Source organism: Hemicordylus capensis, chromosome 6, assembly GCF_027244095.1.
Source record: "Hemicordylus capensis ecotype Gifberg chromosome 6, rHemCap1.1.pri, whole genome shotgun sequence".
Taxonomy (NCBI): domain Eukaryota; kingdom Metazoa; phylum Chordata; class Lepidosauria; order Squamata; family Cordylidae; genus Hemicordylus; species Hemicordylus capensis.
Window position 1 is genome coordinate 124,615,285 of NC_069662.1, and position 16,272 is coordinate 124,631,556.

General features: G+C 38.5%; 1 protein-coding gene across 5 annotated transcripts in view; it reads left to right on the plus strand.

Annotated features, from left to right (window-relative positions):
* DGKB (diacylglycerol kinase beta) overlaps positions 1-16,272 on the plus strand; it is a 418,263-nt gene that overhangs the window by 306,113 nt on the left and 95,878 nt on the right. For all 5 annotated transcript variants that reach the window (XM_053261933.1, XM_053261935.1, XM_053261932.1 and 2 more), the window contains 2 exons: positions 7,168-7,258; positions 14,670-14,865. In XM_053261933.1, the coding sequence (XP_053117908.1) occupies positions 7,168-7,258; positions 14,670-14,865 (287 nt within the window). The remainder of the gene's footprint in view (positions 1-7,167; positions 7,259-14,669; positions 14,866-16,272) is intronic.

Consider the following 16,272-nt stretch of genomic DNA (forward strand, 5'->3'; position numbering starts at 1 on the left):
GGTTATATAAAATAGTTTTAACAGTAGGGGGCTTTTTAATTAACATCATAATGCAAAGCTGCACCACAACCTATTTTAGTATTAGTAACCAAACTGGCTGAATTTTGCTCAGAGACATTAACCTCTACTAAACCTACAATACCCATTATCATTCTTAATTAAGATGCTTATATCCATCTTTTGACCCTATATGGTGACTAACCATGAAATCTAAAATGCGGAATGTAAATGATGCATAAAATAACTGTGGAACAGCAAAAAACAAAACAAAACAAAACAAAAACCAGCCCTGAAATGAAGCAAATTACCAAAGTAGAAAAATAAGTCTTAATCTGTTGAAAGGACATTACAGAGTGGGCCAAGCAGGCTTCTTGAGGGAGGGATTTTCATACTCTAGGCATGGCAGCTGAGAAGACTGTCCTGCATCCCAGGCAGTCAAACTTCTGGTGGCAGTGGGACATGAAGCAAGGCCTCCAGTTACAAATGCCGTGGCTGGGCAGACTCGTGGAAGAACATAGGAAGACAGAAAGCTGTTTCGTACTGATTCAGATCATTGGTCCATCTATCTCAGTACTGTCTACATCAGGGCTGCTCAAGTTCATTCTTCCAGCTCTTTTTGGACTACCATAATCCCCAGGCACAGTGGGCAATAGGATTTATGGGAGTTGTAGGCCAACATCTGCAGGACAGCCGAAGTTAAGCAGCCCTGGTCTACACTGACAGCACTGTCTTCCACAAGAGAGTGCTCTCATCCCCAATCCTTCAAGTATCTGATCCTCAAATACCTTTTTAATGTCTGGATAATACATATGAAATATGCTGGCTTTTGGGGGGTGACAACAAAACTCCATAGTTTATCTGTAAGGATGAAATATGATTATATAGGTATTATTTGTTTGTTTATTTGATTAATTAATTAATTAATTAATTAATTAATTAATTAGATTTATTAGTATTAAATTTGGTACTCTAAAAACAAAAGTGGGGAGTTGTCAGGTTCGCGGAGGACTGCAGTAAATAAGAATAGCCCTGCTGGATCAGGCCCAAGAACAGCCCTACTGGGTCTCCAATTAGGAACTGCCAGGGGGAGTGTGACTCTGTTGATCCTTTTGGAACTTGCAGCGGATTTCGATACCATCAACCATGGTGTTCTTCTGGAGTGCCTGAAGGGAATTGGGAGTGGAAAGCACTGCTTTCAGTGGTTCTGAAACTATAAATCAGTGGTATGTAAATATTGTAGTAGTAGTAGTAGTAGTAGAGAATACATACAGTAACTTACATTGAATGTAGTTCCTATAAAGTTAAATTTAAATAAATCATTTAAAAGCATAAAATAGTGTGAAGCAGGCCTAGAATAGGAAAATAGCTGACTGCTGCCCAAAGCTGCATGGGAGTAAAATACAATGACAACAGAAGCCAATTTGCTAAACCTTTTGGTGAAGGCAATCTCTTTTTAAAGATATTCTCTTTTTAAAGAAAATTCTCTTTTTAAAGAGAAACTGTTCTGAGCTATCCCCAACCTGAGTTTTAATCTGGGTCAAAGGGTGCACAAACTTCCTTTATCCCAGGCCCAGGGTCATGTGTGTGCTCGGGCTGCTTGCAGACAGAGTCCCGGGTGCCTAGAGGGGGAATCCCTCATTGCACCACACTGCTTGTGTGGTGCATTTTTTTGTTTCAAGTCGGTGTTGACTCTTCGCAACCACATAGATAGATTCTCTCCAGGATTATCTGTCTTCAACTTGGCCTTTAAGATCTCTCAGTGGTGCATTCATTGCTGTTGTAATCGAGTCCATTCACCTTGCTGCTGGTCGTCCTCTTTCCTTCAACTTTTCCCAGCATTATGGACTTCTTAAGGGAGCTGGGTTTTCGCATAATGTGTCTGAAGTATGATAGTTTGAGGCTGGTCATTTGTGCCTCGAGTGAAAATTCAGGATTGATTTGTTCTATGATCCGTTTGTTTGTTTTCCTGGCTGTCCATGGTATCCTCAAAAGTCTTCTCCAGCACCAAAGTTCAAAAGCATCAATACTTTTGGACTGATGCCCCAGTGTTTTCCAGGCAAACAAATGTAAGAGAATTCATATTCAAAGTTCCTTCATATTCAATGACTACTTGATTGACAGTAATGTTGGAATTGTTTTAGTGATGTGCATGGAACCGCGGAGGTGCAGTTCAATGCCGGCGGGGGTCTCCCTTTAAGGGTGGGCAGTTGCACTTACCCCTCCAACTGCTTTCACCCTGTTTTTTTTAAAAAATTCTCCATTTAAAAAAACCATTCCGTTTCTTAAAAAGGTTTTTGGGGCGCCAGCGTTCCTCCCTGCCACTCCTGCTCCCATTGTTGCCCAGAAGTACAGGCTGCGTGTGGCCCACCCACCTTGCACGTTGTGTGCGCATGTTACGTGTGTGACATGCGCACGCAATGTGAGATGTGTGCGGCGGTGGGTGCGCGCATGGTGGCTTGTGCACACATAGCCCGTACTTCCTGTATTTCCAGGCAACAACGGAGCAGGGAGGAATGCTGCCGCCCCGAAAACCTTTTAAGAAACAGAGCACCGGCGGGGGGAAAGTGGCGGGAGGGATAAGTGCAACCCCCCCGCCAGTGTCGAACTTCAAACCGGCACCAGCCTGAACTGGTTCACAGGCCTCTTGCATGGCCTTCGGACTGGTTTGTGCACATCCCTAAATGGTTTAGGGCAGTTCCTGATGAACTAGAACCTTCAACTTTGGTATGGATTTAGTCTGAGAAACCCAGTTACAGGAGGAAAAATATCTGATAAAGGCAAATTTATGTTTTTACCTGAGTGTTAAAAATTGGATCATGGTGTTTACTTCATACTAGAGGCTAGCATTCTAGCATAGAGCAACCCAACCCACAAGATGGCATTTTGAGCAGTGGGAATTCCATTACCTTTTCAAACTTGGACTTCAGGGAAGATGCACATCCAGTAACATTAGAAACCTGGATCTATGCTTCCAAAATGCAAGGCTTCATTTGCACAAATCACATAGTGTTGAATCCTATAGTGCACATGAATGCATAATGCTTTAAGGAAAGCTGGAATTGCATTCATCAACTATTTGATAGGGATGGGCGCAGTAGGTACTGATTCCAGCCCACTCCCCCTACCAAGTACATGATGAATAGGATTTCAGATTCCTCTAAAGGCTGCACAGTTTCAGTCCCAGCTGTTAGATTAGGCTAAGGAACAATACATGCATCATATGTTTCCATTAAATTTTCCATTCAACTAGGGATACGTGTGGCTCTGCAAAGTTGGATTTTGGTTAGAGCCACTTGCTTTTCCCTGCATATTCTTCCTTTATATGCATGCTTAGATCTTCTTAAAATTAAAAAATAAATAAATTAAATTACAATTCTAACTGGATTGGAACAACGAAGTATGTTTTCACTTTAACGTCTTCATACTAAAGTGACTCATAATGAATAACTAATTTATAATGCATATTGACATTAAGAAACATGCATTATTCCATTGTGATGCCACATCTAAAGAGATGGTTCTTAATACACATAATTATTGCTAAAATAAGTTTTAGTTTAATGCAACTATTTTTTATAAAAGAAATCTGGAAAAATTGAAATCCCAGTATCTCAATGGGTGAGTAAAACATATACTGAAGCAATGGGATTTAGAATACTGGATGAGGTTTAAGAGTGAAATCCTTCTCTGCATTAAAGCTTTTCTCCTTGCAAATATTGATCGTACATTGGTATAGTATGCATTGTATACCAAGATATTCTCATATTCGCATGGGCCATAAACACTCGATTGCCAGGAATGGAAACTTTCAATTCATGTGGCATTACCAAAGATGCAAACTTAAGAAAAACTGTATCAAAATGGAGAGATTAGCAAGAAAAACTATCAACATTTTCTTAATGGTAAGGAGCAATTTAGTGAAGCGATACAGCTCCTAAATCAAAGTATCAATTAATATTTTACATATTTTTAGCTAAGTGTTTTAAAAGTGGGTCAGGTTTTTTGTATTTACATGTATTTTTTTCTAAAATGTTATGAGGTTGATATCACTATAGTATTCTATTACTGAATCTCTGACATTAGCAGCAGTAATTTTGTCAATAACTAGGGCTTTGCTGTATAATTTATATCTACAAGCAAATAATTGGTATTTAGGAGCAAAAGAAAAGCTTGATTTAAAATTATTTCCCAGGAAACATTGCTAAAACTTTTATCACTTAAATGTAGACGCATAGTGCAATGATGGAAACAACTGCAAACTAATTTTGAAGTGCTGAAAAATCTTATGCAAACCTTTGAAAAAATGTATAAAATGACTTTACACAAGAAAGAGAGGTAGTAAGTAAGTAATAAGTTTATTGTTATAGCCACTGGTTGTAACACAACATAAAAAAGGAAAACATTAAAACAAACAAAACACAGTGTACCATAAAGTTACTTCAACAGATAGTAATATAGAATTAATTAAGCTAAAACCAACTCTACAATTAAGAACAAGGCATAACAGATGTACATTTCTTTTTAAGTTTAAAAGAAAGTGAGGCAAAAGTGGCACCTTGATAACTGACATATGGAATCACATCTGCAAGAAAATAGATAAAACATTCTACATCTGAGCCCTTGAATTTGTCTATGATCTGTCTCAACGTTTCCCCCCTGATCCCGTCACAGAAGGGACAATAAAAGACATAGTGGATAATATCCTCCGCTTGGTGGGACAAAGGCACTGTTCCACCTGACGTTTACGGAATCTCCTTTCAAGATATGCCATGGGTGTCGTTTGCAAGCATAAAGTTGTAAAAGCCTTCCTCAGTGATACATGAGTAAGGTTAACCAGGTACTGCAAGAAACTGTGTTTCTTATAATAGCAATACCAAAATGAAAACCTTGAGAGCTGTACCATAGCAGCATCTCTAAAGCATCCCATTCAAAGAGCCAGTCTCTAATGTTTTCTTTGCTCCAAGATATGAGTTCCCCCACCAAGGGCAAGGAATACAACTGTTGTATTTAGACAGAAATTTAGTCCATTGATTCCTGTCCTTATAATATAACTTTGACAAAGTGATGTTCTGGGAGGCTCTCTAATTCTCTAAAGTACCTTAGCAGTGCTAAATGAACTCTGATGGAGATTGAAGGTAGCCCAACCTCCATTCTTAAGCAGGCAGCAGGAATGCCCTGGGGCAGGCCCAAAATCTTCCTTAGGAAATTTTCTGGACTATTTCCAACTGAGCAACAGCCTTCTCATCCCACTCCCAGATCTCAACACCATACAACATCTGTGATATCACTTTACCCTGAAATATTTTAAATGCTGGGGCTATTAATTGTCCCCCTTAAGAGTAGAAAAACTTCAGAATAGCCCCCATAGAGCACTGAGTGAGCAGTTACTAGAACAGCATTGAGGTGTGCTTTCCAAGTGAGGGACTTATGGAAGGGAATGCCCAAATATTTAAGAGTATTGCTCTATCTGTTGGGCATTAATTGACCACCTATGTTTGATATTACTACTGCCAAATGTATACCACCTTTGTTTTGTCATAGTTAATCCTCAATTTCTCTCTTTCACAATAGTCAGACAATCTAGCCAGAATTCTTCTGAGGTCAGTCTCGGCACAGGAAAAGTGCCATATTATCGGCATACTACTTCATATTAAGAGCACACCATCTTATTGTAGTTCTGTACTTTGAGGAAGTAAAGAAGGCCATTTCTGAAAACTAGTGTGCATCCTTTACCATTATTAATTCTAAATAGTTTCCATTGACTTCCAAGTTCTCAATAATCTACTGGAAACTTCCTGAATTCAGCAGGATAAAGTTTAATTGAGAACAACAGGCTGGAAAGCTGGTGCTAATTCCTCTAACTGGAGAAGATGATTTGGGTCACTTACTCAAGGACCACAAGGTGGGGGAAGAGGGCTCATTTTGCACTATTAGAGCAAGTCTGCAGAAATATCATGCCAGATTAAGCACAATTATTTCATATGTCTCTACCATGCTGTCATTACAACTGTGATATGTGAAATGGCCTTAACTCTGTGGGTCACTTGTGATGTGAGAATGGAATCCACATGCATCCAAAGTATTTTGTTTGTCACTACCAGACTATTATAAATATCACTAGCTTAGCTGACAATGGACAGTGATGACGTCCATCAACCTGAAGGACTGTGCATGAATTCGAGTTTTGGGGCCATTTTCTGTTCACTTGCTTAAACTGCATTTTGAAGTAAGTCCAGATTTGTGGAAAACCAACAAAACTTGATTCACTCTACAGCAGGCTTCCCCAAACTGCGGCCCTCTAGATGTTGCTGAACTACAACCCCCAGCATACCCAGCCACAATAAATTTTGGCTCGGGATGCTGGGAGTTGTAGTTCAGCAACATCTGGAGGGCCGCAGTTTGGGGACGCCTGCTCTACAGGGTCACAGCCTTATTTATGTGAAGTTCTACTACTGATGGTAGAGATAAGATGCCTATTAAATAAGTACGATGACCTATTAAAATGAAAACATGTTTCTGCAAGATAAACAAGTGTTATGATCCTGTCTACACTCTAGTTAACACTAGGTGTTATTCTGGAATAGAATCTTTTAACTTAAAAAAAATCAGTATTCTGCCCAACTCTTTTATCTTAGCAGATTGTTAGTGAATTTCAATTTCCTGTCAATAAAGCTGTCCTACAGCCAATAATTTGACAATATAGAATAAATAGACTGTTGGTATTTTTGCTTTTAATACCTGTCATAATGAACAATAAGCCACTGCACTACCTTGGAGGAAAACTTCATTTTTATTTTTCTACTTCACTCCATTATGATGGCATGCCCTGGAACAGGATTTTGAACAGTATCAGAAATCAAATTAGCAAGTAAAAGACATAAAATGGAAAATATTGTTTGAAGTCATGTCTCTGGCTAAGTGGCAACCACCAACAATCTCAAAGAGTTACCTAATCTATTTCTGTTCCAGAACCTTCCTGTTACAGCTTTAGGGGATATTATACCTCTTGACAGCCACATTTAAGTTTTGAAAATTATGAGCTCATCTATTTCAAACTAGATGTCAGATGTTACCATCCCTTATGATGGAAGTCAGGATGTTAACTTTTTGTTAAAAGAAAATGTTAAGATATTGATGTTTCTATTCTCTTTTTTCTTCATGTTTCAGAATGAAGAATAAATTCTGGTATTTTGAATTTGGCACTTCTGAAACGTTCTCAGCTACCTGCAAGAAGCTGCACGAATCTATAGAAATAGAAGTAAGGAACTAATTACTGGATGTTATTCTTGTAAATGTAGGGCTGAAGTGTAGGAGGGAAGCTGAATTCAAGGATTTGAATTCCTCTTGGAGCAATAGAAAGCTACTCAAAACTACTTAGATAGCAGACAATCAAAACTTAGCATTAGACACCAACAGGAAAGTTATATTGTCTGGATCATATTAAAATGAAATAAAAAGTTGAAGTAAGGAGAGAATTGTTCTGTGATGTAAATGTAAAAAAACCCACCCTTATTTCCAGGTGTAACCTTTACGTACCTATTCATAAAAAATGTAGTCACCTTCCTGAATTAAAGGTTAAGGACTGCATTTTTTGGAAATCATTCCTCTTCATTAAGTGACTTCTGTCTCTGCACAAAGAACCATTTGTCGTGAAGCATACAGGGTTTCTGGAAAAGAACCTACGGGAGAGATGAACCAAACAGACCTCCAAAAAGTTCACTTTGTGGAACCTTTGCCAACTGACCTGTTAATGGAATCCCATAAGGTGGCCTCTCTTTCCAGATGATGGTCACGTTAAAAATTTGGATCAAAACGTATAAAACACTGGTTGACATGATGCACAACATACCGCGTGCAGTTCTGCACTGCCTGTGATGCTGCAGGTGTCTAAACAATTGCACTTGCACAACACTACAGCCATTGGGAATAATGACTGCACTGTTTCACAGTCACCATTGCACAATTTTACATAGTACAAGAGCACTCATGCAATAACACAGGCTTTGTTTTAGATCCCTGCAATGGTGCAGGTGGTGCAGAACCACCCGGGGTATTCTGCACATCATATCAGCTGGTATATTAAAAATACGACACTGAGAATTTAAATTATATTTTAAGTTATAATAAAATCTTGATTCCTGAAGCTGTAGGGAACAAGCAGTGATGTAAACTGGAACACAGCATTCACAATGAGATGGCGATTTTGTGTTATCACTTTAAATATTGTACATTGGAGCAGGTATCTCCGGGCAGAAAGGTAATGAATAAATATAATAAATGAAGAACCAGTTTTTTGCATGAATACTAACCTGGCTTCGCAGTCTCTGTCCCTCAAATATCCAAATTTTGGAATGGTAAGAATTTTTGTCGTAAGGATTTAAGGGAATTTTGTCCCTCAGATATCCAAATTTTGAAACGGTAAGTTATGTGAGACACCTCTTTAAAAATATGGTGTATTAAAAATGTGTTTCAAGCTAAATGTACATGTATGAAAAATTTCTGAGAAAACAGCAGGTCAAAACAAACTCTACTTTTAAAGAAACGTAATATAAATAAAACCTATGCAAATGACACACATTGATTTTAAAGGATTTTCAGTGCCACATTTTTCAAAAGGAAAATATGTTAAGCTTCATTATTAAAGTCAGATGAACGCGTTGGAACCCCAGTTATAGGTTAAAAATATAAAAGTGTCATTGCAACTCTAAGGGATTGTAGGGCTCCAAGGGTCTCCAATCAGGCATTCTGGCTGCAGGGCCCAGGTACTGGATGCACAGCAGTATCACCACCACAGCTCAGCCTGAGGGAATTTGACTGCTGTGCTGCCGTGCAGTCAGAACCAGTACTTCTGCCCTTCAACTCAGTCAGATCAGGTGCCTGGAGGAGCCAGTGGAGATCCAGATGGCTCCCTATAACCCCATGCTCTAGGCTTTGGTATCTCAGCCTGAGCAACTTGTTGGACTGTGTAGCAGCACAGACTTGACTTGCCTCCCTTTGCCTTGTATGCCAATGTGGCACCAGACTATCAGCTTGTCTTCAATGGAGTCTCTTGACTCCAGCCTCTGGTTCTCATCTGCCTAAACTGTTACCTGATCACCAGCCTCTTTACAGCTATGTCTTCTGCCTCTTAATACCTTGCTCCTTATCTGCCTGTGCTGAAACTGGATATATCGCATCCCAACTCTTCTGGGCCCTGACAGGTTTATATAATACGTATTTCTGAAATAATACATATTAGGAGACAACAGATTCGTGATTAAAGAAATCATGAGGTAAATCACAAAGGGTGTCTATACAGAGGGCTTGAGTATGAATATATATGAATAGTAAACTGAGGGTGATTTCCGAACAACCACTTGATAGGGAAATAAATGCATAATAAACTACAATCCAGGCTGGAACCAGCAGGGATGGAAATGAGTCTTGCAGACCCATTGAACATTGTTTGTTCAGTACTTCATCTTTACATTAGAACTTCGACTTTGTACTTCAAGTGGGGGGAGAAGCTCTCTTTGAGCTTGAGAAGAAATACTTAAATTTGCACATAAGAGGGCTTTTTTAAAAAATCCCTTATACAGAAATACAATGGCAATGGGAAAACCCCTTAAACCACAATTTGTAGATATAGGTTGCATAAAACTGCTATATGTAATGTCATCAATAATACATTTACAGGAATTGATTATTTCATTGGTACATATTATAAGAATGTTTTACTGTTATTGAATCCATTGACTAGTGCTCAATTATGTGCATAACTGCAGAGCCTGATTTGTGCAGGGAAGTTTAAAGAGTATTAACTGGGAAAAAGGAGAAAGGTCTTTCTAAAATGGATGGATAGATAGATGGATGGATATCCAGATCACTATGGGACCAGGATTTTAAAACCCTGACATTTAAAAATAGTGAAAATAAAGTGATACCTAATTGTATGCATGGCAGCTTCATCAGAGGTAGAAAAATACCTCTGCATGTACATGCACAAAAGCACACACAGTAATATCTGGCAAGGAAAGTATGATTTTAAGGTTTTTGGATACCAAACAAGCATTTGACTATATTGAATTGTATTATTTATTGAGTGCCATTGAAGTCTTTCATATTGGTGTAAGTACTTGTAAATAGTAATACAGTATGCAAGATTTTGTCAGTATGTCCAAATCTTTTGGACATTTTATTTACAAAAGCACAAACTCAGGATGACCACTCCCCCCTTTACTCTATCAGTTGAACCTTTTCCAATTCTGATTAGAAATAATGTTGGTATAATGGGAGCAAAAGTGGTTGAGAAATATTCCAGAATCAATTTGTTTACAGATTAAATAGCTCATTATGTAAACCAGATAATTTGCTTCCTATCTTATTCTTGGCATTAGGAAACTTCAGTCAGGTATAAGAATATACAATTAATTTTATTATGCCACCAGCTCAAGGACTGAGAAATTACCGCCCCCCCCCCCCCAGTGATTTTGAGCTGGTGGTATAATCAGGGGTTGAGGCACCTTCCCTATGAAAAGTGTTCAGGATTTTGGTTTAGTTAAAAAAGAGAGAGAGAGAGGACCAGGGTTTAGGAACACCATAGGCATTTATGAAATTATGCATTTTTACAATGCGGAGAATGTGGACAGAATTACAACATCGGTCACTCAGTGAAATATGTGAACAGTAGCTGACATGTGGAAGAAAATTACTTAGAGTAATCCCACTAAAATGAAGAGGATACATTAGGCAATGCGTAACACCCTTTTAATTTCAATGGGACTACTTTGAATAATTTTCCTCATGTCAGTTAGTTGATCCAGAAAAACAAAAGAATGTACTTCTTCACCTTGCACATATTTAAATGTATGGAATTCACTACTACAAGTTAGCATCCACTAGGTTAGATTATTTTAAAAAACAAACTTTGTTTTTAAAAAACACACAAAGATATGGAGGCTAGTCCTACCAGTGACTTCCAGGTTCCAGCCATGACAATCAATGTGTTTAGAGGCACAGTATGTAGAGTTGCCATGCCCCCTGGAATTCCGGGTTTTCCCCAGATTTTAAGCATCTCACCGAGATTGCTTAGCCCACCTGTTTCACCCTTTCAGTTCACCGATTTCAGCTTTCATATTATTATTATTATTATTATTATTATTATTATTATTATTATTATTATTATTATTTAAGCTAAGCTCTAGCCCTTGTAGAAGCAGAGTTATGGTGCAAAACATGCAGTCACTATTCTGCTCAAAAAATATTTTAAAGCCAATTGACATAATATGCAAATTACGCACCCGGATTTGGAACGCCAGAATATGGCAACCCTAACGGTAAGTGGCCACCTTAAGTGGCGCAGCAGGGAAATGCTTGACTAACAAGCAGAAGGTTGCCTGTTTGAATCCCTGCTCATACTGAAAAGGCATCATTTCATACTGTGCAGGGGGAGGCAATGGTAAACCTCTCCTGTATTCTACCAAAGAAAACCACAGGGCTCTGTGGGTACCAGGAGTTGAAACAACTTGATGGCACACTTTACCTTTAACAGTATGTGACTAAATAAAGCCACCTAATGGAGCAGCGGGGAAGTAACCTGCCTAGAGAGCAGGAGGCTGTTGGTTTGAATCCCCACTGGTGTGTTTCCCAGAATATGGGAAACTCTTATATTGGGCAGCAGCAATATAGGAAGGTGCTGAAAGACATCATCTCATACTGCGCAGGAGGTGGCAATGGTAAACCCCTCCTGTATTCTATGAAGAAAACCACATGGCTCTGTGGTCGCCAGGAGTCAACACTGACTCAATGGCACAACCTTTCCTTTTCCATGTCACTAAATACCATTGGGGGGGCATCGGGGGGCAACATTGTGGGAACACTATTGCCTTATGCCTTACTAGTCCCTGAAGTAACTGGTTATCTACAGCATGAACCATGTTTCTGGACTGACTTTAATCTGATTTCTGTACATTCTTATAATATGCAAACCACACAGTTTATTTCAGTTGTCATAATCTTGCAATATCTTTTCCCCTCACCTCATTTATAGGAAAATAGAAAATAAAGAGCATTGTCATGCTATGCTACTTTCAGACACGCTGCTGGGTACTACTACTAATGAATTAATACCATCATTTCATATCTGTAGAAAAATATCTGTCTGTGCAGATAATCATCATTTAGATATTTATCTACATCAATAGATATGTTTGTTTTGTTATTTTAACTCATAGAAATGGTAGCACAATGGAAATGGACTTGTACTAAAAACTCCTCTGCATCTGAACAAAAGAATTTCTCCTTTACGAATTCTGAAAGTAACTCATCACAGCAGGATTCTGAGGCCTAGTGAAATAATTGTCTTAGTATACTGCCTGCTGTGTTCGATATTGAGTGAAAATGCTCCCTGCACCATCTTATATCACAATTCTCCCTTTATTTAAATAATTTTAGTCATTTTGGGGGGGCACAAGACCTTTATAAATTAACAGCAGGGAAATACCAAAGGTGTCAGATTGCATATTTATCATCTTTTTCGTGTAATACTTAAATATGTATTAAGAAGTGACTGACATAAATTAGGCAGATTTCAGAAGCCACAGGCTGTGGCTTGTAGAGGACCCCCTTCTGCTTGACATTTCATCCTTGTCAAAGATCAAATTATTTTAATTTAGGCTGCAAATTATAAGGAATGAAGACTTCTTTGTGGGAATTCCCTGTGGTAATCTGACTTTTGTTGTTACTGCTGCTTGTCAGTGTGCAAAAGATATAATATGCATGCAAATAAGGTTAAAAAATATGTACTATCTAATTACCCAGCCAGTATATTCCACTTGAAGACAGTGGGAGGCCTGACACACAGTATGTGTTTGATTCATTGAGGCCTGCAGGGTATTTACACAAGATTACTTTTAATTATGAAATTAATATCTGTTTATCGAGAATGTATAGCAGTAAGTGAGGATACACATGAGCAGAATTCTTTAATAAAAAGAAATCCATCTCAATGTTTAATACATATATAAGATGTAAAAATAACAAAAAAGTTTGATTCCAGTACAAAATGAAAAACTATTCTCACTCCTTACTGAAAGAGACTCAATAAAAAATTTGCACATTCTGTTATCATCCCAGCTGCCAAGTAATTTCATGATGCGTTACTGGTGTTTTTAGGCTCCCCTCCATGAATATTACATGCAGATTTAAACTTTGGTTCTGAAAAGCAAATATGAAATGGAAACCTAATGGTTGTGATTACTCTTGTCTTCGCTCCCAATTTCAAACATTGTGAAAGGCAGCAGAACAATCAGGCATTGTATAAAACACAGAAATGACCCATGATCAGAGGTTTACAATCTAAAACAGGCAGAACAAAACAGGGATGAGGAAAGGAAAGGCACTGGCACATGAGATGTGAGGACAGGTTACTACAGAATCAAATAATGTGTGTGGTAAAATTAGAGAAGTGCAGAAATGAATTGTTTAAAAAATTGATCTTTGGGAAGAAGCAGAAGGAAGAGTGGGACGAATTAGACAAAGGAGGCCAACAGCAGGTGAGTTTGGACCAGTTGGGATTAACCCAACCTGGAATCGAGTCGGACAACATATACACAATACAAGTGCAGAATCATGTTTGCCTGCACTAGCCATTGAGTACATCAGTGCCACTGGGTATTGTGGACATTCACACCTTGGGCGTAGTGTTTACTGCATTCATGAATTCCAACATGTTTTGGAATCATGGACAGCCACATTTCCTCCACAGGAAGAAAATCCCCAATTTCAGCGCTTCCGTTTGCAGACAAGCACGGGATGCAGCGATGTTTTAGGAGCATGTCTAGCCAGCATGCTCCCTTTCCCCCCTGAGTTCACATAGAAAGAAAATACCTGAAGAAGGGAGCGATTTAACTATCCACATCCTTTAAAAAAAGAAAGAACCAGATGGAGCAAGTAGGTGTTCACAGCACTGCAGTGTGGACAGAATATCATTACTGCTTTGTTTGTGGTTTGGGCCAATTTTAACCACTCCATTGTAAACTTCCCCAAAAAGGGGTTGTTTATTCATTGTTAAAATTGGCCCAAATAACACCGTGTGCTTCTCACTCAAATCGCTTACCACACAGCTCAATTACAAGCAGGCATTGTGTACATCCAACTATGCAGGTTGATCCACTTTAAATGTATATATTTATTTGTTGTTTAATGACACTATTTTGTATTTCTTTTCCAAAATCTCAAAGCAGACTGCTGACAAAGTGTGTGTGTGTGTGTGTGTGCGCATGTGCACCATTAGTGCCTTAGTTTTTCTTACCCAGAAAACTGGTGTACCAGTTATTGCTGATTTTGAAGACAGCCTGAGCACTGTCAATAGTTGTCCACTAAACATTGTAATGAGAATATGATTGCCTTCAAAACTGATTGCTGTGTAGACATTAGATTTTTTACTATGAAGCTGGTCCGTTTTCCGTTATACAAATGACCTGCAGACTGGCATGGGTGGAGAGGGAGAGTTAGCAGTGGCATTCAGACCCTGGCCTCCCTGCTATTCCTGTTGCATCCTATATCTGAGTATGGAAAAGGAATATTTAGAGGAATGTAACTGTTTGTGAGTTAATTCTGATTGCCCTTTTATTCTCTCACTGATTGATTGATTGATTGATTGATTTTTATTTTTTATTTTTGCTGACAAGTGTGATGGAATTCAACTAGACTTAAACAACATTTCTCTGGAAGGGATTGCAATTTTGAACATTCCAAGTATGCATGGAGGATCAAATCTTTGGGGTGAGACCAAGAAAAGGCGAAGCCATTGTCGAACTGAAAAGAACAGGTCAGATAAAAGAACCACAGTTACAGACGCTAAGGAATTGAAGTTTGCATGCCAAGGTGAGCCTCCAAGTGGAAATGAATGGTTGATTCTTGGTTCAAACGGGTGTGTGTGTGTGTGTTTTACAAATAAGAGATTACTGTTTAATGTATGAGAGAATCTCTGGCTGTGATTCTTAAAGGTAGGGGATTTATAGAGGAGTTCTATCTAGGTCAGGTGAAAAGTTTAAGTTTATCAGCTATCTAAACAGCATGCTTCCTGTCTGGCTTAGATTTTGTGGCTCCTTGACAGCTTCAGAAAAGGATTTCTATTCTCATCTTAGATGAATGTCTTCTTACCTATGTATAAAGTTTAGTAATTTTAATAGAGATGTGTTTGTATATCATTAGTTTGGTGCATTTTGCAAAATGACAAGGCTTGTGCTAATGTTTGTTCTGCTCAGTTAAGAATCAAGACAAATATATTCTTGTGTAGGGATCCAGTTATTGACTTGTGCTGGATAAATATTCTTTAATATGGTTTTATTTCCAGAGTGAGGCAATAATCACTAGCTGTTATTGAGACTGCAATCCTATTCACATTTACCTGAGAGGAAATCCCATTGAATGCAGTGGGACTTACTTTTGAGTAAACATGGATGGTATTAGTCTGTACGCCCCATGATTTATGTGCATTGTTGGAATGAATAGAATACCTTTTTTTTCATTAAAATTTCTGTTCTTCTTAATATTTTGGTTATCTTAATAAGACATGGGAACTGGTGTGCAAACTTCGGCTTCAGATATGTAGAGAGGACTATCCCACTGGTGTGGATGGGAAAGCAGCCTTAATTTTGCCATTCTTTCTGTAATCCTAATGAAACTTTAACTGAGCGGATGTTTTGCTTTGCGCACACTTGATTGAGTCATTTTATGGTCTATATTGTAATGACCAGGAATTTTGTGTGCTGTTGCCTCTGACAGTGATTAACTCCATTGTCATAATGTCAAGGAATGTTCCCAGTCATTCTAATGTGTAAGGGAATGAAAATGTCAACAATACAATGTTAGCAAACAGTTATGTTTCTGTGAGGGAGGTAAAAGGTCAGTTTGGCTAGGATTAGAATTTCAAGCAGGTTCTAAAGTCAGTTTACTATTGAACTGGTAATCAGTCTTTACAACATCACACAGGTATGAGAGATAGGTGGAGCTGTAGCAGGAGACTGAGAACAGGAAAACTGAGTGGGAAGAAATTCCCAAGGATAGGATGCTGCAGAGCAAGGGGCTCAAAGGCATATTTACAGAATAGGTAGCTTTTTCCTGAGGAAAATAGGTTGAAAGTGACAGACCCCCTAAGAAACAAAACATAGAGGCTGACATACTGAGCAAGGATACGTCAGCCGAGTAACGTTGCATGCACACAAGTTCAACAAAGCAAGAATTGTACAAATGATGTTACGCAAGAGTATTTGCACAGTTGCACAGCTT